We start from the raw sequence: 19,799 nt of genomic DNA, 5'->3' as shown, positions 1-19,799 counted from the left end.
TTATATTTCTTATAATATGTAAGTAGTAGTGCTGTGTTGTTATAAAGCCCGATTTGGGTCGATTTTTAAAAAGGTCCGATTAAGATTTTGACCAAAATAACATTATGAACCACAAGATTTTGTAAATAGACGTCTGCCATCTGTAATATCTTCAGGTTTGCATAATATTATTATAGTTACTGATCTGTGTTATTATTTATATATTTAAAGTATAAAAATTATTCAAAATTTCATCTATATATTAAATAATATTAATTTAATGATAAAGGTAAGATTTTTGAGCATTGAATATCAGTGATTATTTATTATTGTCAAATTAAAAGATTCGTGGATGTTTAAAGAAAACATTTACATATGTTTTGTACACCTGAATGAGCCATAGACCTGAACAATAATTGATATGCATAATCGCAAACCCAAACCATATATCTCCCGTTCACCTTCAATGAAATTAATATTGCGAAAGAATACCAAACCAATTTGTACCTCAAGTGGCAAAAAAGTTATTTTAGTTTTGATATATAATATTAATTTTCTAGATATTTTATACTATTTACTATAACTTTATAATATCACTTCAAATTTTTTTAAAAATTTGTGTAATGTTTTTTAAAATTTATTTAAAAAAAATTGGCAATGTCACATAAAATACATTTTGATTCTATCATTATTAAATGTAATTTGATAATTAATAAATTAATATTGCATATAATCAAGAAAATCTATTTATTACTTTAATGCAATAAATTACCTAGAAATTTTTGTATTGATAAACTTATTTAATTAAAACAAACAACATTTTTATATCATATTTTGGTAAGACAGTTAATTTTTTAGTTTGATTAAACAATAGCCTTAGGTTGATTTTTTTAAGGGGATATATATCTTTAATTAGAGATGACTGGTCAATTTGATATAATTTTATTGTTTTTAATAAAATTGTAATTTAAGATTTTTTGAGACCTGAAGAATTATTAATTTTCAGGATTAGTTACAATATAATTTCTTTTCCCATTTTCAAGCTCAGCCATTTTTAAAATTTGGCCTCACTGAATATTTTTTAGCAGCCTTTTATAAATGATTGCAAAGATAAATCTAAAATATTAAAGAAAATAAATGCTTAAATTTCAAGATTTTATCCGTCATTTGATATAATATACATATATTTTAAAAAATTACCTGGCTGTTGTTGATATTTTTATTTATTTTTAGACCCAGTTTTATAATTTCTTTTTATTTTTTTCTAAGTCTAAATTTTTATACTCATACCTTATATGAGGCTTTGGTCTGGTCTGCTATCAAATTTTTTTTCAATAAAATTGGAATTAATATTTATTTTTACATTTAATTTTGTAAATAATTTAAATATTTGTTAATAAGTAATAATAACCAATAGAATTTAGCATTCCTCATGGTGGTTACCTGTTATGTTGCTATACCTCACCAAATTTTTATTATATATATATATTTATTAAATAATATAAATGGCTTATCTAAAATGATGTTTTCCTTAAATAATATTTTAATAAAAAATTGAGATAGTTTTTTTTATTAGATTTTTGCTTCATTGCATTTAATAAATTATTATTGCAATTTTAAATATAAGTTTATACTTTAAAAGTTGGATTTAACTACTTGGTCAAAATATTGTGGATAAATGTTTTAATTTATATTTATAATAATATATAGTATAATATAATATGATCAATGATTAAATAAAAATATGCCTATAATAATTACTAGAGGTTTCATAATATTTTTATATTGATATCTAAACAAAAATCTGCTTTCATTTCTTTTAAATTGATAAATCATCCTCCTTAATTTTCTTATTCTATAAAATAATTTTGGAAATTTCTTCTATTCCAAGGGCTTGAAAAAATCTATGGAAAAATTACTATAAACTATAGCCATTCAACGACCTTTAGTGTTAAGACAGGAATGAATTTGACGACCCTTGATCATTCTCCAATTTACCTAAGCTCAAAAAATTAAAATAACTGATTTTGTCATTTTTAAAATGGGATTTGTAAAAAGCTACTTGATAAAGTAGGTAATATTTGTTTTTGTATCTACTTTTCTATAAATATGATAAGTAAGTTTTTTTATTATTTCGTATAGTGGAAGCCTTATCCAAGACCTTTCGAGTTTACCAGATTGTATTTATAATTAATTTCAAACACTCTAATTTGTATTTGAGTAATTTTCCTATTTTGCTAATAGCATTTTTATTTATATAGTGCTTTTCAAAGTTTGGCAAACTTCATGTTTAGGACTGCTTCAAGTTGGATTTATATATATTTTTTAAATATAATTCGAATCAAAATATAATAAGATTTAAACTATTTTACTTCTATATCTGTTAAATAAACATACATAAAGATCAGAGAATAATAAAATTCAAATATTGAATCATGGGAAAGAAACCTTAATATATTTAGATATACTTAATTTTTATATTGCATTAAAATATTTAAGACTTAGCCTATGGCATGCTGTTATTTTTATTTCGTTTATAACTGAAAAAATGATTGACTAGTTAATAAGTTCTGATTAGGCAATACAGACTCACCTAGATATTCAGTGCTTAATTTTTCTTCTAGCATAATCAAACTTAGCAAATTTTTTTTATCAATTATATATTTTTTAAAAATTTATCTACCAAACGGGTTGAATATTAAATTTACTAAATATGCATTAATTTATTTATATAATTTCAAAGTCAATACTTTCAGAAGTTTATCTAACTTGATGCTTAAGGCGTGATATCATAGTTTTTATTTAGCTTCTAGGTCTGCTACATTTTTGTGGCTGGCGAAATTGATTGAAGAATTAAAGGTACTAAATATTAAGACAAACTAGATATTGCAACTTATGTGTTCTCCTTTCTGGCGTGAAATTTTGATATTTTTTCCCATTTAAATTAAACATCTACCAAAGATTTCTATTCTGGCATAATGCCAATTTTAGCAATTTTTCTTAACTAATCATTTTTTCCTTTAATGCTATCTGCCAAAGGGATTAAAATAATATACAATTAAGCACTAAACAATTGATAAAATTTGGAGAATTCATAATAAAATTTTCGACTTTTATTTCAACGCCTTTATGTTTTTCCATAAGAGGAAATTTTGTTTCTAAAACCTTAAACTATAATTATAGCAATTATGCTTTATGTGTTCTTGAATATAACAATATATTATGAACTTTTTTCTCTATTTTAAATTAACTTGTTAATTTATTTTATTATGATAACATGAATTTATTGAATATATCAAATAATCAAAGTTTGTATTACACTGATAATCTAATAATTAGTTAAAATTGGAAAAATTATATTATTGTTAATACTCCTACTATAACCTCTTATGTAATTGATAAATGGATATTTCATTATATTTAGCACCAAATTCTTTTAGAGTTTAGGTCATTCCATATCAAATCGATCACGATTCGGCCGATCCCTTAAAATTTCTGAAATTATTTAGATGGGTAAAAAATGAGAAAGTCGTTTATTTTAGCTTGCTAGCACACCTGGTTCTCGAGATATAGGGGCACATAGATGCAAAAAAGAGTAATTTTAAAATCTGTAAAATTTTTATGCTTATATCTCAAAAACTATTTATAATAAAAAATATAATATATCATATTGTAGGTAAAACACTTTTTAATATCAAAAAATAAAAAAGCTTCAATTTCTGTCTTTAACTTCCTTACCTATATTGCTTTACCTATGTTTTAATCAATAAAGGGAGTTTGTTTTCTATTAGATATACCTATTAAACTGAGAGGCAGTGGGGCAAATGCCCATTAGACACTTAATAATATAACAAATTTCCAATAATAAATATCCTTCATATAATTTTTATTATTATTCATTTTTATTAATAAGATAGAAGTATAGATAGATAATAATATTCATCCCATAATTTAAAATATATTTGTAACAAAATTTAGTTAGATATATTTATATAATTATATATTTTAAGCAAATAAATTAAAAGGATAAATAGTTTTAATTGTCTCATCCTTATGTAAAGTAGTGATTTGTATCGGGCCTAATTTTTCAAGCCCGACCCGGCCCGATCCGAACCCGATAATTGGGCCCGGCCCGAAGCCCGTTTGGGCCGGGTACGGGCCGGGTCTAACTTTGCAGATCTCTAATGTAAGGTATATGTTCGTCCGGTAGCAGTTGAACTGATTACATCTAAAATTTGTGATTTATGTATCCACAATTTGTCAACCAGGGAGGTATATGTATAAGAATTGAGGGTCCTTGAGGATGTAAAAATTAACTAACACCTCTTTTTCGATTTTTTTTCTAAAACATCGGCTACCCACTATTTATTTTCATAGATACATGTTATACCTCCATTTCTTTTTCATATATTTAATTTGCATTAATATTTGAATGAAATGTTATATTTAATATTTGCGATTCTGTTGGGTTTGAATAAAATTTAGCTCCAATTCTATCCTGAGAAATTGGATGAAAAGTATAAAATTTTTCGTTCCTGGTATTGTACGCGCTTTATTGAATCTCTCTTCTAAAATTATTTGCTCTTTTTCACATTCGCTTTCCATAATATAGGAGAAATCTATTCCTTAATAAAAAAAATTATTAATAAATTAGAAATCTTATACCTTTAATATTTTCCTTAGAATAGGTAAAAAACTCTTTAGGACAAGTTATTTGTTCTGAAACAGGCCTTTGTAAACTAGCTCTGGCCACTAAACATTTGACTGTATATCCGAACCCCTCACAAGCTATTTAGCCATGAGATGTGGCCCAGAAATGCTATTCAGCTTGTATTCCTAAATCATCTTCGCAAAGATTGCTTAAATTTTTGCGTTTCTTATATTGTGATGCTGCTCCATTATTAATACGTAACTTTAATGATTTAAATTATTAAGCGACTTGTATTAGATCATAAAAGGATGAATGATAACGCGCTTTATTTTAGTGAAATTCTTACTTCATCTTCAACCACAATGGCGTTTCAGCAAAATCTGCCTGAACGATATATTCTCCTTCATTTAAATTAATTTTAATAGAATTCATGAATATTGTTTTCTGTTTTGTTAAATGAGTGTAATAGTAAGATATTTAGCCTTTCGAAAAGAGTTTCTATAAAATTAAAGGTTGGTGAAGTGTGGTCACAAGATTTGTATGATCTCACCCATTGCTTGTATATAATATATTCGACATCACTTGTATATAATATTTCACTTATCATGGCCTTTAGATTAGAAGATCTAGGGCATTGAGCACAATAATCAAAATTAAATTTTGTAATGCTGGATTACAAATTATTTTTGGCAATTATATGTAATCTAAATTTAATCTTCATTTAAAGTAATTTTAGGCAAACCCAGCATTAATTTTCCATCTGTGATATAGAATAAAATTTTAATTGATCTGCGCCTATAATAAATGTTTTCCCACTATAGACAGACAAGTTAAAATAATAAGCTTGCAGACGAGTTGAATTATTTAAAATTAATCTGAACGGGTAAGTTAAGAATATTATGCAGAGAGAGAGATCGCTCGATGTTTATTTTGTAAAATAATAAGCTCGTAAAATAATGAGCCTAAAAAAAAAATTTAAATTAGCTGTTTTACAATTTTATCGAGCTAATAAATCATTCGATATAGCAGCAAAGTAGAGATCTAAAAAATGATGCAAATCTTTTTGCGGGGGGTGGGGGGGGTAGCATAACTGGAAAATATCACATTAAATATATCAATATTTTCACTTTCCTTAAGAATAATATATTTTCAACCATAATCCCTAGTTTCGTATAGCGCCTTTTCAATTTTTGATAAAAATGTATATTTCGGAAAAGCCGATAGAGTCGCCAAGGTTTTGACATCGTATATATATATTTATAAAAGCTGTTTGGAAAAATTTTTGAAAACAAATTCCCTTTATTTCTTAAAACACAGGTAAAGCAATATAGGTAAACCGGAAGTTGAAGACTTAAATTAGCGCTAAATTTTTTAATTTGATAGACTTTTAGAGATTTTTTTTTACTTACAATATTTATATGTTTTTTATTAAAAATAGTTTTTGAGATATAAGCATTTTAGAGATTCTAAAGTGGCTCTTTATTGCACCTATGAGCCCCTATATCTTGGGCAGGTGTGCTATCGAGTTAAAATAATTGGCCTTCTCTTTTTTTTTACCTAACTAAATAATTTCAAAAATTAACAATTTTAAAAGGGGTGGGTCGAAAATGTCTTTTCATTGATAAATTTGACATAGAATGGCCATTTTTCTTGATTGTTATAGTATTAGCGCATAGTTTTATAATATTTTTTAAAACTAGAACTAGAAAATCGAAATCTACAAAGTTTTACAATAATAAAAAACCATGATTGAGTCCCGAAGCAGCTGTAAAATGAATTTTAAAAATTTGCAGGACTTTTAAACAAACCTGGACTTTGTCTTTTATTTTACAAAACCTGGGCTAGTCCGAGCTGAATTTAAAATTATTATTTTTTTGAATTATATCATGTATTTTTTGAATAATTTGGTCCTGGCTTAAAGTTTGACGTCTCTGATCAAATATATGCATCATAACAAATAGAAATGTTTAAATAAAGTATATAAATTTGCATAGTAGGAATGGCTTTTACTATTTTAATTATTTCTTGAACATATTATTTTTTAAAATTTGACATAACTTAATTATCCTTAATAATCAGAATACGTTGTTTATATTTTTAATTATTTATTATTATTTTTCAGTGTTGTGATGATTTAATAAACATGTTGATTAAATTAAAAATAAAACTCATTGAGATAAAAATATTTTGTTTGTAATAATTAAAATAACACATTTATTTTTAAAAACTTGAAGTTGAAAGAAAATGTTGAGAAAAATATTATTTTTTAAAAACTTCTGATAACCCCCCCCCCCTCCCCCCAATAAAAACGAATATCCAAAAGTATTCTAAATATCCCATTCAAGCTTAATTTTGTCGAATTTAGAAACTATTGTTATCAAATTTATTTGCTAAGATACATTTCTAAAATTATTTAAAAAATCAATTTTAAAAAATAGCGATGAAATTAAACAAACTCGATTAGTTCGCACCTCATTTTGAACCAGGATGGGGCATAGCGATACTAATTTATTTAGCCTGGGCATGCTGAAACACATTTTAAGAAAGTTTCCATGGCCCATCGACCGGTCTGTTGTTTTGAATCCTTTTTTAATACCGGAAATTATTTTAAAACTTAATAAAAGAAAGGATTTATTTAAATAATCACAACACTGAAATTGTTAAGGATTGCCAGGGTGGCCTAGTGGGTTATGATGTAGGCCTGGAAACAGAAGGCCCCAGGTTCGATCCTGTTAAGGAACGTAAAAATTTCGGATTTTTCTTCGATGACTGATGTGTAAAGACATATGGTAAGATGAATTTCGGAGCTTAGAGATGACACCCCGGTCACCGAAAGGCTTGGACAGCCGGGTGCTAAGGATACTTGTCCAATAAACAAAAATGAAAATATGAATATTAATATTAATATGAAAGCTAGGGCGTTCCTTCCAAGCGACGCGCAGGGTGTAGACCTCCATCCTTCGAAAAGTAAAATAAAAGTCAAAGCAAAGAAGACAAGGTTAGCAAGTTTGAATATTGGTGCACTTAAAGGTAAGACGAGAGAATTGGCATCAATGTTGAACAAGAGAAAAGTTGATATAGCGTGCATACAAGAGACGAAATGGAAAGGTTTGATTGGAGATGGGTATAAATTGTACTATAGTGGAATTGTTAGCATTAGGAACGGTGTCGGCATCATCCTCAGTCAAGATCTAACCTCCTCAATAGTAGAAGTCAACAGGATCTCTGATAGATTAATGAAGATAAAACTCTGCATTGGTCAATCAATACTACACATCCTTTCAGTATATGCTCCTCAAACGGGTTGAAGATGACTTTTGAGCTATCCTCGATGAAGCTGTAATGGAAATCCTAAGGATGACCTAGTCATAATTGGTGGTGACTTAAATGCGTATGTGGGGAAAGCAAGAGATAGCTACAAAAGGCATCATGGTGGTTTTGGATATGGAGAAAGAAATGATGAAGGAAATCATGTACTGAAATTTGCGCAAGCCTTCGACCTTGCCTTAACCAACACCTACTATAGGAAAAAGGACAGTCATTTAATAACATATGAAAGTGGTACAAGGAAAACCCAGATAGATTACATGCTTATCTCTCGCAGAAGATTAAAAGATGTAATAGACTGCAAAGTCATCCCAGGAGAAGATATTGCCGCGTAACACAAGTTACTAGTCATGGATTTACACCTCATAAATAAATCCACTCAAAACAAGATAAAACTGGAACCATGCATCAAATGGGGTAAATTAAAAACAATGACAGATGCATTTTCAATCAATGCAAACATTGAAACAATAGATTCCTCAGATTAATGGAAACTGCCAAATCAACATTAGGCTTAACAATGGGAGGCAACAAATCATAGAACTATGGTGGTGGAATGAAGATGCACAAACCACTATTATGGTACAAATCAAAAAACCCAGATGACAAGATAAATTACAAAAAATCAAAGAGAATAGCTACAAAGGCGGTGGCTAGGGCCAAAGCTATGGCATACGATGACATGTATGAAGAACTGCATACCAAAGAAGGGCAAAATAAAATGATTAACCAAACAGCGAGAAAAGAATTCTAGAAAATAAACGGAGCTCCAAAAATAATCAAAAATAAAGAGGGGAAATTGATAAAAAAGGAAAAGAAATAATTAATAGATGGAAAGAATATTTTCAGGATCTTCTCAACTTTAATCCCCACATACTACATCTAGACGAACACTCCCCATGTCAAAACCTAATACAACCAATAACAGAACAAGAAATAATCACATGCCTCAAGCATATGAAAAACATATTCCAATAGAAAGCCTTAAAGCACTAGGAGATGATGGAATACATCTCCTCACAAATCTCTACAATAAAATACTGGGGAATGACGAGATCCCTCAAAAATAGAAGCAGAGCTATCTAGTTCCTATCTTCAAAAATAAAGGAGATCCACACATTTGTCAAAATTACAGGGGAATAAAACTAATGTCACACTCTTAAACTCTACGAAAAAATAATGGAAAAAAGGTTAAGAGACATAATCGAAATAGGAGAGACTCAGTTTGACTAAGGCAAATGAGTGAAAAATACAGGGAAAAGAACAAAAAGCTACTCATGGTCTTTCTCGATCTAGAAAAGGCCTTCGATAGAATCCCAAGAAAACTTATCTGGTGGGCGCTACGCCAGAAAAAATTTCCCGAAAAATATATAAGAATAATACAGGATATGTATATGGGCCATACAACAATGGTCCGTAACACAACAGGTACTTCAGCAGGCTTCACAATAGCCGAGGGAGTTCATCAAGGGTCGGCTCTCAGCCCACTTCTCTTCATTACAGTAAGAGATGTATTATCACAGTCTATACCTCAAACAGTCCCTTGGAATATGATATTTGCAGATGATATTGTGATACTTGCCGAATCCAAGGATGAAATGAAAGAAAGATTAGTGAGTTGGATAAATATCCTAAAAAAGCACGGACTAAAAGTAAATAGAGAAAAAACGGAGTATATGGTGATAGGAGGAGATAAAACAGAGAGCATTGATATAAATGAATGGCAGATATCGGCATTTGAAAGCTGCATAAATTTGGGCTCCACTATACAAACAAACGGCACAATAGAGAAAGAGATAAAGAGTAAAATTAATCAAGGGTGGTTAAAGTGGAGATCTCTATCTGGGGTGCTCTTTGACAAAAGAATCCCACACAAATTGAAGGGTAAAATTTACAGTTCCATAGCTCAACCAACTATTCTATATAGTTCGGAAACATGGCCAACCAAAGAATCAGACGAGAGAAGTCTACAAACTATGGAGATGAGAATGCTGAGGATGATTGCTGGGGTATCAAGAAAGGATAAGGTGCGAAATACAAGAATACTAGGAAGTTTAAAGCTAGTGCCCATCAAGAATAAGATAATGGTAAACAGACTTAGGTGGTATGGACATACAATGAGAAGGCCTATGAACTACATAGGAAATAAGGTTGAGAGTTTGAAAGTGATGGGTAAACTTAAAAGAGGAAGGCCAAAACTTCAATGGGGCCATAAAGTTAGAGCCAATTTGAAGAAATAAATTAGATAAACGAGATAGTATGAATAACATAAAGTGGAGAGATATATTGAAGGAGCTTACCACCAGAAAAGGTGAAAGCTAAAGAGAAAAAAAAAATTTTGATTGTTAAGGATAATTATGTTATGTCAAATTTTAAAAAATAATATGTTCAAGAAATAATTAATTATCGATACTATAACTAAGAAATTTTGTAAAATTGTATTCTTTAAACCCCACATAAGTTTTGAAGAGGGTTGTTAACTATATAATATATAAAATAAATTAATATATATGTGAATTTATCATAGTCTAGAAGAGAAAAAATGGCTAGGTCAAATTCATTTCAATCAAAAGCATCCCAATTTAAAAAAATATTTAAAGTAAGAAAATGAGATTTATTTTTGACTTATCTGAACCCCGGGTCTAAACAACGGTTCTGAACCTCATGTTCGTGCTCAGAGCAGGCCTGAGCATATTATTAATGACCAAGCAAATTAACAACACAACTCTAATATATAGACCAGAGACCTGCAGAGGTTTGCACGGCCCGGCCCTGATTAAAAAGTTTCGGCCCGGCCCGGATATTTTTTCAAAAATTTTTACGGCCCGACCCGGCCCGGGTTTAAAAATTTTAGGCTCGGCTCGGAATTTTTTAAAATTATATTGGACCTGGTATATACAAAAAATTCATCTATTTCGTATTTTATCATATTTTTCGGCGAGTATTATCATTTAATAAGCAAGTATATTAGCTAATGTTGTTAAACGGCTCGTTTTGAGCCGATTTTTAAAAACTGCTAACTCAATATTTTTGCCAGAAAAATATTGACTAAGCCTCGAAATTTCGATACTATATGTCTAGACCTTTGCTCCTTCTATGAGCAAAATTTTCAGGAAAAATAGTATTTTTTTTATTCTAAACAGATATTTAGTATATTACAAATTGATACTATAGAAAATTTGTGTAAATAATATTTTAAGAATATACTATATTCATTGTATTTATAAAAAAAATAAAACTGATATTTTAATTAATAAAAATTATAACATATTATATAATAATGTATTTAATCCTTTGCGTATTTATTCCATGGCAGGAAAACTATAATTATATTATGTAATAGATGCTATGAGTGTTAGCTAGTGTTAACTTTCACCAAACATTAGATTAATCATAACTATATATAATCATTATAACCATATCTAATTGACGAATATAATAATTCATGTTGTATAAATTTTTAAAAAAATACGGCCCGGCCCGGATATTTTTTAAAAAAAAAATTTAAAATTGGCCGGGCTTAGGGCCAGGCCTGCAAGTCTCTGATATAGACTATATATTTTTATATTAAAAATTTATTTGTTAAACGGCTCGATTTAAGCCGATTTTGAAAAACGGCTAACTCAATATTTTAGCCAGAAAAATATTGAATAAGCCAAGCGATTTCGTTAATAGATGTTCAAACCTTTGTGCCACCTATGAGCAAAATCTTAAGGCTTGTATAATATTTTTCCTAATAAAATATTGAGTTAGCCGTTTTTAAAAATCGGCTCGAAATGAGGCGTTTAACAACACTATTAAAAATAAGATAGGTTTTAAAATAGATAAAATTTTATTTACATTCCTGAACCCTGCCAAAAAACTAAGCTCGAAGCCATGCATTCAAGTGGTACTAAACATTTTTTTAAAAAAATATATAAACTATTGCTCTTTTTTGAATTCTATAATCTCGGGCAAATGTTATTTCGGGTTAGAACGTTTATCACATAATGCTAACATTTTGATTAAATTTTATAAATTTGAAATAGTGTTTAGTTTTTTAGATAAGTTTTATTTTGTTTTTTTATTTCTCAATGATTATATTATGAAATTTTTGTTATATTAGTTGAAATTGGAAAGCGTACTGGGATTTACGACGTTCAACAACTCGACTCTCAGTTATAATACAGAAACTCGGTTAATGTCATATCCATCCGGGTTATAATTTCATTTATATAGTCAGTAGCGAGGGCTAGAATTTTTTTTTTCAAACATATGTATATTGCTTTGCTAATGCTAAGTTTTCATATTTTTTTTAAATTTCTGAAATAATACATTTATAAACATATTTTAAATCAGTCTACTGTACAATCATTATGGTCTAAAGGTTATAATTAGTTAGATAACTTTTTAATTGAACATTCAAAATATTTACACCCACTATCGAAATAGTTCTTAGTATAACTTATCCATGCCATTCTTTTTGAATTATAATTTTGAATATTTTTTAATATTCTGATTATGTGCTTGACCCTAAATTTAACGATTAATCTGTCTACATGTTTATTATGTTTTCCAAGATCGAATCCATAACTTTTGATATAAATAACAAAGGTTATACCTAATATAATAAAAAATTTTATTTATCATAATACATTATTCTCAGTTCAATATTGGTGATTCATGATGTACAAACTAATAAAAACGATTATATTGTTACGAATTGCAAAAAATCAATTTCATCATGCTCATTCTCAACTGATGGCAATTTTATCGTGTTTGGAGAAGTATCCCTTTTTTAATTGATCAAATTATTATATTTCTATATAGTTGCTTTTATTTTATAGGTCTCTAATATAAGACATTTAAAAAAACATATTTCATATTTTTATTAGGAACAGTGTCGTAGCCAGGATTTCTCATGGGGAGGGGAGTTTAAAATCTCATTTTTTATGAACACTCAATTGCTTATATCTTAGGCTATGTTAAAATTATTTTAATTATTTGGATATAACAAAATTTTAGAGCGTATTTCATTACAGATTTTATTTATTATATAAAAATACTTTAGCATAGATAACATTCCTTTATTTAATCATGTATTTATTTTTTATTTAAAATAAATTTCAAAATGTAGATATTTTATACAGATTATAATATTAAAAAGTCTTAGGCTAAATCTTAAATATCGAATTTTAAATTATTAAAAATCAATTTGATCTGAATACATTAACGTCTCTTTCTCCGATTCGAAATATTTTCTAGTCTTATGATTCCATGATCTGCATAGATGTTATTTTTTCTTTTCATTTTATTTAATAAATTATGGAAGTAATTTTAATCTCATTAAATTTTAAATCGAGTTATATTTTAAAAATTTGATCAATATATGATATTAAGACGCAGTTCTAAGCATGAAGTTTTCCAAACTTTCGAAATTACTAATTCTAAAGCATAGGCTAATATGTGCTTAAAGAATACATTTTAGTTTAATCTTCAATCCGCTTAGTAAACAGCATAAATAAAAAGGCTATAAGCAAAATACGAAAATTACTAAAAATTGATACAACGATTCAGGATAGAACGAAGGTTTTAGAAGCACATAATCAATTAAAAAAATTAAATAAACTAAATATTAAATTAAGTGTTACTATTTATCATTATAAAAAAAAGCCTATAATATTTTAAAATATGAGACTTTATTTTGTATCAACGTTTCAGCATAAAAAGGTAGTCAAATAAAATTATAGCATACCTGTGCGTAACATATGTTAAAATAAGAATAAATTAATGATTGTTTCTTCATAATGAAATTGACAAGGTAGATTTTTTTAAAAAGGGAATACAACAAAATAGACAAGTATTTTTCATAATAATTTAAAATTTATTCAAAAAAATATAAAAATAATCAAATACTGTAGATCAATTATTATTTATAATAAATAAAAACATAAAAATAATTGTTTTTTAAATTTCAAGTATTTATTATCAATTTAGTAAATTTAAAAAAGAATTCATAAGCCACTGATTAGAAAAAATTTTATATAAACTTTATCGTTTATTCTCATTAAAATATATCTTTTCTCTTAGTACCTCCACTATATTCTGTATACTTTTATAGTTATTATAATTAAGAAAACTACCGTAGATCCCTTAAAAAATTCCATGGTCAAATACAATTTGTTTGGAAAATTTTTTTTTGAATCAAAGTCTTATTCATAATAGTTTTTCAGCTAGATTAGGTTATGCGAAAGTTGTTTATCTGGCCAGTCAAAATATGGTAGGTGTTAAATGGCCTTCTAATAATTTTATTATAAATATGAAATATTACAATATAAAATAATTGTAGAAGTATCTTCAATTTTTAAGTATTTAAAAATCTAATTATACACTAATTTAATTAATATTAAAATATATCATCAGATCTCTATTTAATGATAACATTTTATAATTTATTATCTGAATTATCTAGAACATTAAAATGTTAATTAAACCATTCATTAATTTAAATTTTTTTAATATTTAATATACTTAATAAGACATAATTATTATATATTATGAAGAAAAGACATTAAAAGTCATTTTATTAATTTATAAATGAGAAAATTTTAACATATTTATTTAAATAACAAATAAATAAATCATTATTATTGGTACATTTAGCATGAGCCCATTCTATACAATGTTGCATTTTATCTACTCTTCCCATTTCTTGCTTCTTGAATATTTATTCTCGCATATAATGCACATCCACTCATCATTATTCTTCTTTAAATTTAGAATAACTCTTTTTATTTTGCTAAATCATGGGTAAATAATCTTATCTAAAAATAAATGGTTTATAACATAAAATATAAAATTTATATAATTAAATCTATGATATCTAATTATATAAGGATGTTCTAATATATAATTAATATTTAATTTATATAATTAATAAATCTATAACAATTAATTATCTAACAATTAATTCTAATATCCTTTTTATAATAATAACTAATATCATAAAAAATTCTTTACATTTGTAAAAGTTTTAACTATTTTATTCTAAACTTCATGAATAACTTGCTAGCTTGTATTATATAATCTTTTTAAATAAGGTTTGGTGAATATTAATCTATTTAAATCCATTCCATATGAAGATATTGTAAAATTTCATTGTATTTTTTTTATAGCTTTTCTTAATTCTTAAAGTTGTTCTAGTAATATTAAATATAATCGATACCAATTATGTAGAATTTACCAATTAAATTTGTTCATCAAATTTTTGTGAAACTTATTATAGACTTGGGTCGGGCTTGGGAATTTTTTTAACATTAAATATGGGCCGGGCTTGGGCCAAGAAAAATTTTTTACTGCAGGCCTGGGCTGGGTTTTGTCAAAAAATTAAGGCCCATGAAGGTCTCTGATTGGGATGTGGAATCCATTGGTTATCAGAACCAATTATTTGGTGATGGTAATTTTTTTAAAATTTGAAACTGATTTGACCGGAAATGTGTATCACCATGTAGAGTATACCTACCCTATAAATTTTAGACAATTTTTGCGACGAACATTGCTTATTTATTAATTTAATAAAGAATCTATTTAAAAATTAATATAATTAAGTTTAGTTAAAAAGTTATCGCCGGGGTGGCCCAGTGGTTTGTGATGTATGCTTGTAAACCGAAGGTCCCAGGTTCACTCCTGGTAAGGAGCCAAAAATTTTCGGGTTTTTCTTCGATGATGGATGGCTTTAAACATATGACATGATAAATTTCTGAGCTGAGAAATGCCATCCCGGTCATCGACAGGCTTGGACAGCCGGGTGCTAGGATACTTGTCCATTAAACCAAAAAAGACGGCCAGTTGAACTCGTGGGTCGATGATAACGATTTCTTGGCCAGCGCTAGGATGATGGGATGATGGTGACCTCGGGGGCCGCTCAAGCTCAATATCTACTTACAATGGACTTGATACGATACTCCGGTGGGAGATCCATTAGGATTGATACCAGTGGGAGGTCAGGATTGGGATATCAGATCGATATTGATTTGATACACCGGTGGGAGATCAAGATACTTTGGCCTCGAAAATGATACACCGGTTATCAATACCGATCAGAAATACAAATATAAATTAGATAAAAATAGATAGCATGAGTAATAATATAATAGAGTGAAGGAACTTACCACCAGAAAAGGTGAAAGCTAAAAAAAAAGTTTAATTAAAAAGTTCACGGCAAAAATTGTCTGAAATTCACAGCGTGGGTAAACTAAGGCTGGGAATCAATATTAGAAACCTAAGATAAACGAAAAATTATATTGGTATTGGGACTTAAATATTGGTATTGGTTTAAACAATATTTTTTATTTCTTGTATTGGTATTGGTTTAAATTACTAATTAAAAGAATAGAAATAGTGATTTAAAAAACCAGTAATTTCTAATTTTAAATAAACATGGAAAAACATCATGAAGCATTACCATAAAAACAGGACTAAGAACCATCTCCCAAAATTTTACTGAATCCAAATTCTTTTTTTAAACTAGGAATTTATTAGATGATGTGAATATAAAAATTTTTGATTTAATTATAAATTTTTTATATCAACAAATCTAGCGAAACCAATCAAATAATAAAAGTATTGATTTTGAAAATTTTCATTTAGCACAAAAAATATAGGAAAATAAGTACACTAAAATATAACATAACTGTCTGTTTATATAAAATACAGTGAAAAGATTGATATAAATTTAATATAAGGGAAAATAATTTTATGTCTTTAAGAAGGATCCTGTGCGCATCCAACTTTTTAGGCACAGGCAAGCTTGGATAGTGTATTCATCTAGAAAAAAAGTTGGTCCGTTATAACATACCGTCCTTCTGAAAACTCCCTTCAGAGCTAGCTAAGGTAGCTGGAATTGCAAGATAATCTCTGGCAATTTTCGATAATATTGGATATCTATTTTGATTTCCACCAGTCTATTGGAATTGTATCATTAGAAATTGAGACTTCCTTATTTCTAAGCGATTACTGTTATGACTATATGCTTAGATATATTTTATCATAAAAGGACAATTTTCTGGATTATTTTCTGTTTCATTTATATGTTCATATGAATTGAAATTATATTTTATAAATATTATATTCTTCGGTTAAGTATTCAATGATTAGAAATTGAGACTTCATCCTCATATTTGCTTATTTCTAAGCGATTACTCTTATGACTATATGCTTAGATATATTTTATCATAAAAGGACAATTTTTTGGATTTATTTTCTGTTTCATTTATATGTTCATATGAATTGAAATTATATTTTATAAATATTATATTCTTCGGTTAAGTATTCAATGAGAGTGTCTATACTATTACCCTAATAGGTTACTTTATATTTTAAACCGTAGGTCAATCATTGTTGATATAATATACAGGTGTTTATTAAAATTATAGTATTTATCAAATTTTGCTAAGCAGCTAAAAAGCCCTCTTTAAAATAGTAATAGGAATATTATTGTAACTCTCAACATGGTAGGAATGATGGTTCAACTTGAAACTGATTCTCTGTAGCAAAATTAAATGGTTCCAGAAATTCTCGATATATTTCTATATTATTTCAGCTAGGCAATGATATAATTTTCTTCTGTTATTTTGTAAATTATTGGTATATATTGTCAAATAGGGTTTGAGCAATATTGCCCTTTCAAGCATTTGGTATGTTGAATTCCAACGTGTTGGTTTATCCAAAATCGAGGAAATTTTAAGGTTGGATTTTTTCCTATTTAAGGGTTCTAAAGCGGCTATAACAGCCAAATGTATAACATGGCAAAAGCATTTGCACACATTATTTAAATTAAAATTATCTTTTTGATTTAAAATTATTAGAAATGCTAAATTATTACTTGCATTGTCTAATGTAATACAAAAAAAATCAATTTCAAATTTTACTTTTAATACAGAATTAAAAACATTGGAACCGAAACAAATATAGAAAATATTATGTATTACTAGAATTATGTGCTGATTTAAAAGGAATGAAATCTAATAAACGATTATTTAATTTAAAATCATTATCAATATAATCAATTGTTATGCCCATAAAGGGTATTTTATTTGGAGAGGATCATATGTCCATTTTTTAGGAAAATTTAGATGTAATGTTAGAAAGTACAGATTTTAAATTGCTAACTAATGTTAATGAAGGGTTACAATATGTTATTAAATTTTTAAAAGTGATATCCTCAACCTTTGAAACGGTTAAGTTATTTTGAATAAAAAAGTCTATAATGATTTAAATTAGTTTTATTATTTAATGGGTCTATAAGCCCTGTTGATCATACCTAATTAAATGTTTAATTATTATTTTATTTAATATAGTTTTTATATAAATTTTATTTTACAAATAGTGTACATGTTATTTTAAATATATATATTTTTAAAAAATAAAAGAAATGAGATCACTAAAAATGATTTTATTGTCTTAATTTTTTTTACTGCCAATTTTATTTGTTTGTTCACATTTACTATATAATGTTGGGTGGATGGATTTAAAATGTGTCCATAACCATGAGGTTCCAAAATTGGAAAGAGATATTTTTTTGCATTTATTACAAATAGCCTTTTTTTTGTTATCGCAACTCGTATAAAATTCCCAGATTTTTGCCGTATTTCTTCTTTTATCAGATATTGATGATTGTTTATGATCATTATCTTTATTAATGTCATCAGCATTATCTATATTTAATAACACTATTTGATCTTCCTTCATTATTTTATCCTAGATGAATAGATAAAAATTGATATCATGTAAAAAATTTACTTCCATAATAAAAATAAACTACAATTATAATTAACACCAATACTGATATCACAGTACAGAAAAGTTAGTATTTGCACTAAATATCGGATGTAATAAGTTTAGGCAATTTAAAGATAAAAAAATATACCACATTATAATCATCCTCGATAAAACCAAATAATTATATGTATTTATCTATTTTTAATATTGGGATTGGTATTGGTTAATATTGTATTAAACAATATATCAAACAATAATATAATGGTATTGGTCCCACCCCTGGTGTACACTATGCATGCTGGAATTGGAATATATTTTCAGTTAAATAAGGTAAATTGCCCTTAATAAATGCTTAAAAACTGGGAGATTCCGAATTCCCATGCATTCAATCCAAATACGACATTATATGTTATTGTACTATATAAGTAGTTACAAATTAGATTATATCAAATGCTTAAAGTTAATTTAAAGAATAAAATATTTATAGAATGTGATCTGAATTAAGAATCTGATGGAGCTGGGCAATTCGTGCACTTACTATCCAAAAATTTAAAATTTTTAAACTTAGAAGAATTAAATTTTTATTATTTAAGTAAATTATAGATTTTATATTTTTTTATTTTGGCTTGTATTGGTCAAAATTTATTAATAAAGATTATTTTTTTATGCCTTTTTTAAAAATAAGAAACCTATATAAAGTATTTAACCAGTTTTGCCGTTATGATTTATGTGAATTATATGATTAACCTTATTTCCCATTCTAAACATATTATAATCCGTCTACCTCTATATTACACAAGTTGAAGCAGTGGCCCCTAAACTTTCTGAGCGAATGAAGCAGAATACCCCCCTGAAAAGTACCCCCCCCCCCCATCTCGAAAAATGATAATTATTTTATGACACCCATAAATTTCAAAAATAATTTTTATTGCATCAATTTTTAATATATAATATAAATAAAATGCAAAAAATATATACTTTATGAATATTATTTTTAAATTAATAATTTAGATAAATTAGGGGAAGAGAAAGCGAAAGAATTTATAATTTCATCAATGTTAAATTATTGAGAAATGAATCTTTC

The 19,799-nt window shown here is 27.2% G+C and overlaps 1 protein-coding gene across 6 annotated transcripts in view; it reads left to right on the top strand.

Moving 5' to 3' along the window:
• The first annotated feature begins 346 nt into the window (after window positions 1–346).
• The window catches only part of LOC135925012 (mitogen-activated protein kinase-binding protein 1-like), a 28,502-nt gene continuing 9,049 nt past the window's right edge, over window positions 347–19,799 (top strand). For 3 of the 6 annotated variants that reach the window (XM_065460143.1, XM_065460142.1, XM_065460145.1), the window contains exons 1-3: window positions 347–502; window positions 12,063–12,154; window positions 12,603–12,723. In XM_065460143.1, coding sequence (XP_065316215.1) covers window positions 401–502; window positions 12,063–12,154; window positions 12,603–12,723 — 315 coding nt within the window. In that variant the 5' untranslated portion in view covers window positions 347–400. Of the gene's footprint in view, window positions 503–1,979; window positions 2,050–2,240; window positions 2,285–12,062; window positions 12,155–12,602; window positions 12,724–19,799 lie in introns of those variants that run through there. The other 3 variants (XM_065460144.1, XM_065460146.1, XM_065460147.1) reach the window with 3 other exon arrangements.

This window comes from Gordionus sp. m RMFG-2023, chromosome 2 (assembly GCF_954871325.1).
Source record: "Gordionus sp. m RMFG-2023 chromosome 2, tfGorSpeb1-WG-v2, whole genome shotgun sequence".
In the NCBI taxonomy this organism is placed as follows: domain Eukaryota; kingdom Metazoa; phylum Nematomorpha; class Gordioida; order Chordodea; family Parachordodidae; genus Gordionus; species Gordionus sp. m RMFG-2023.
This window is presented reverse-complemented; position numbering and strand designations above follow the sequence as displayed.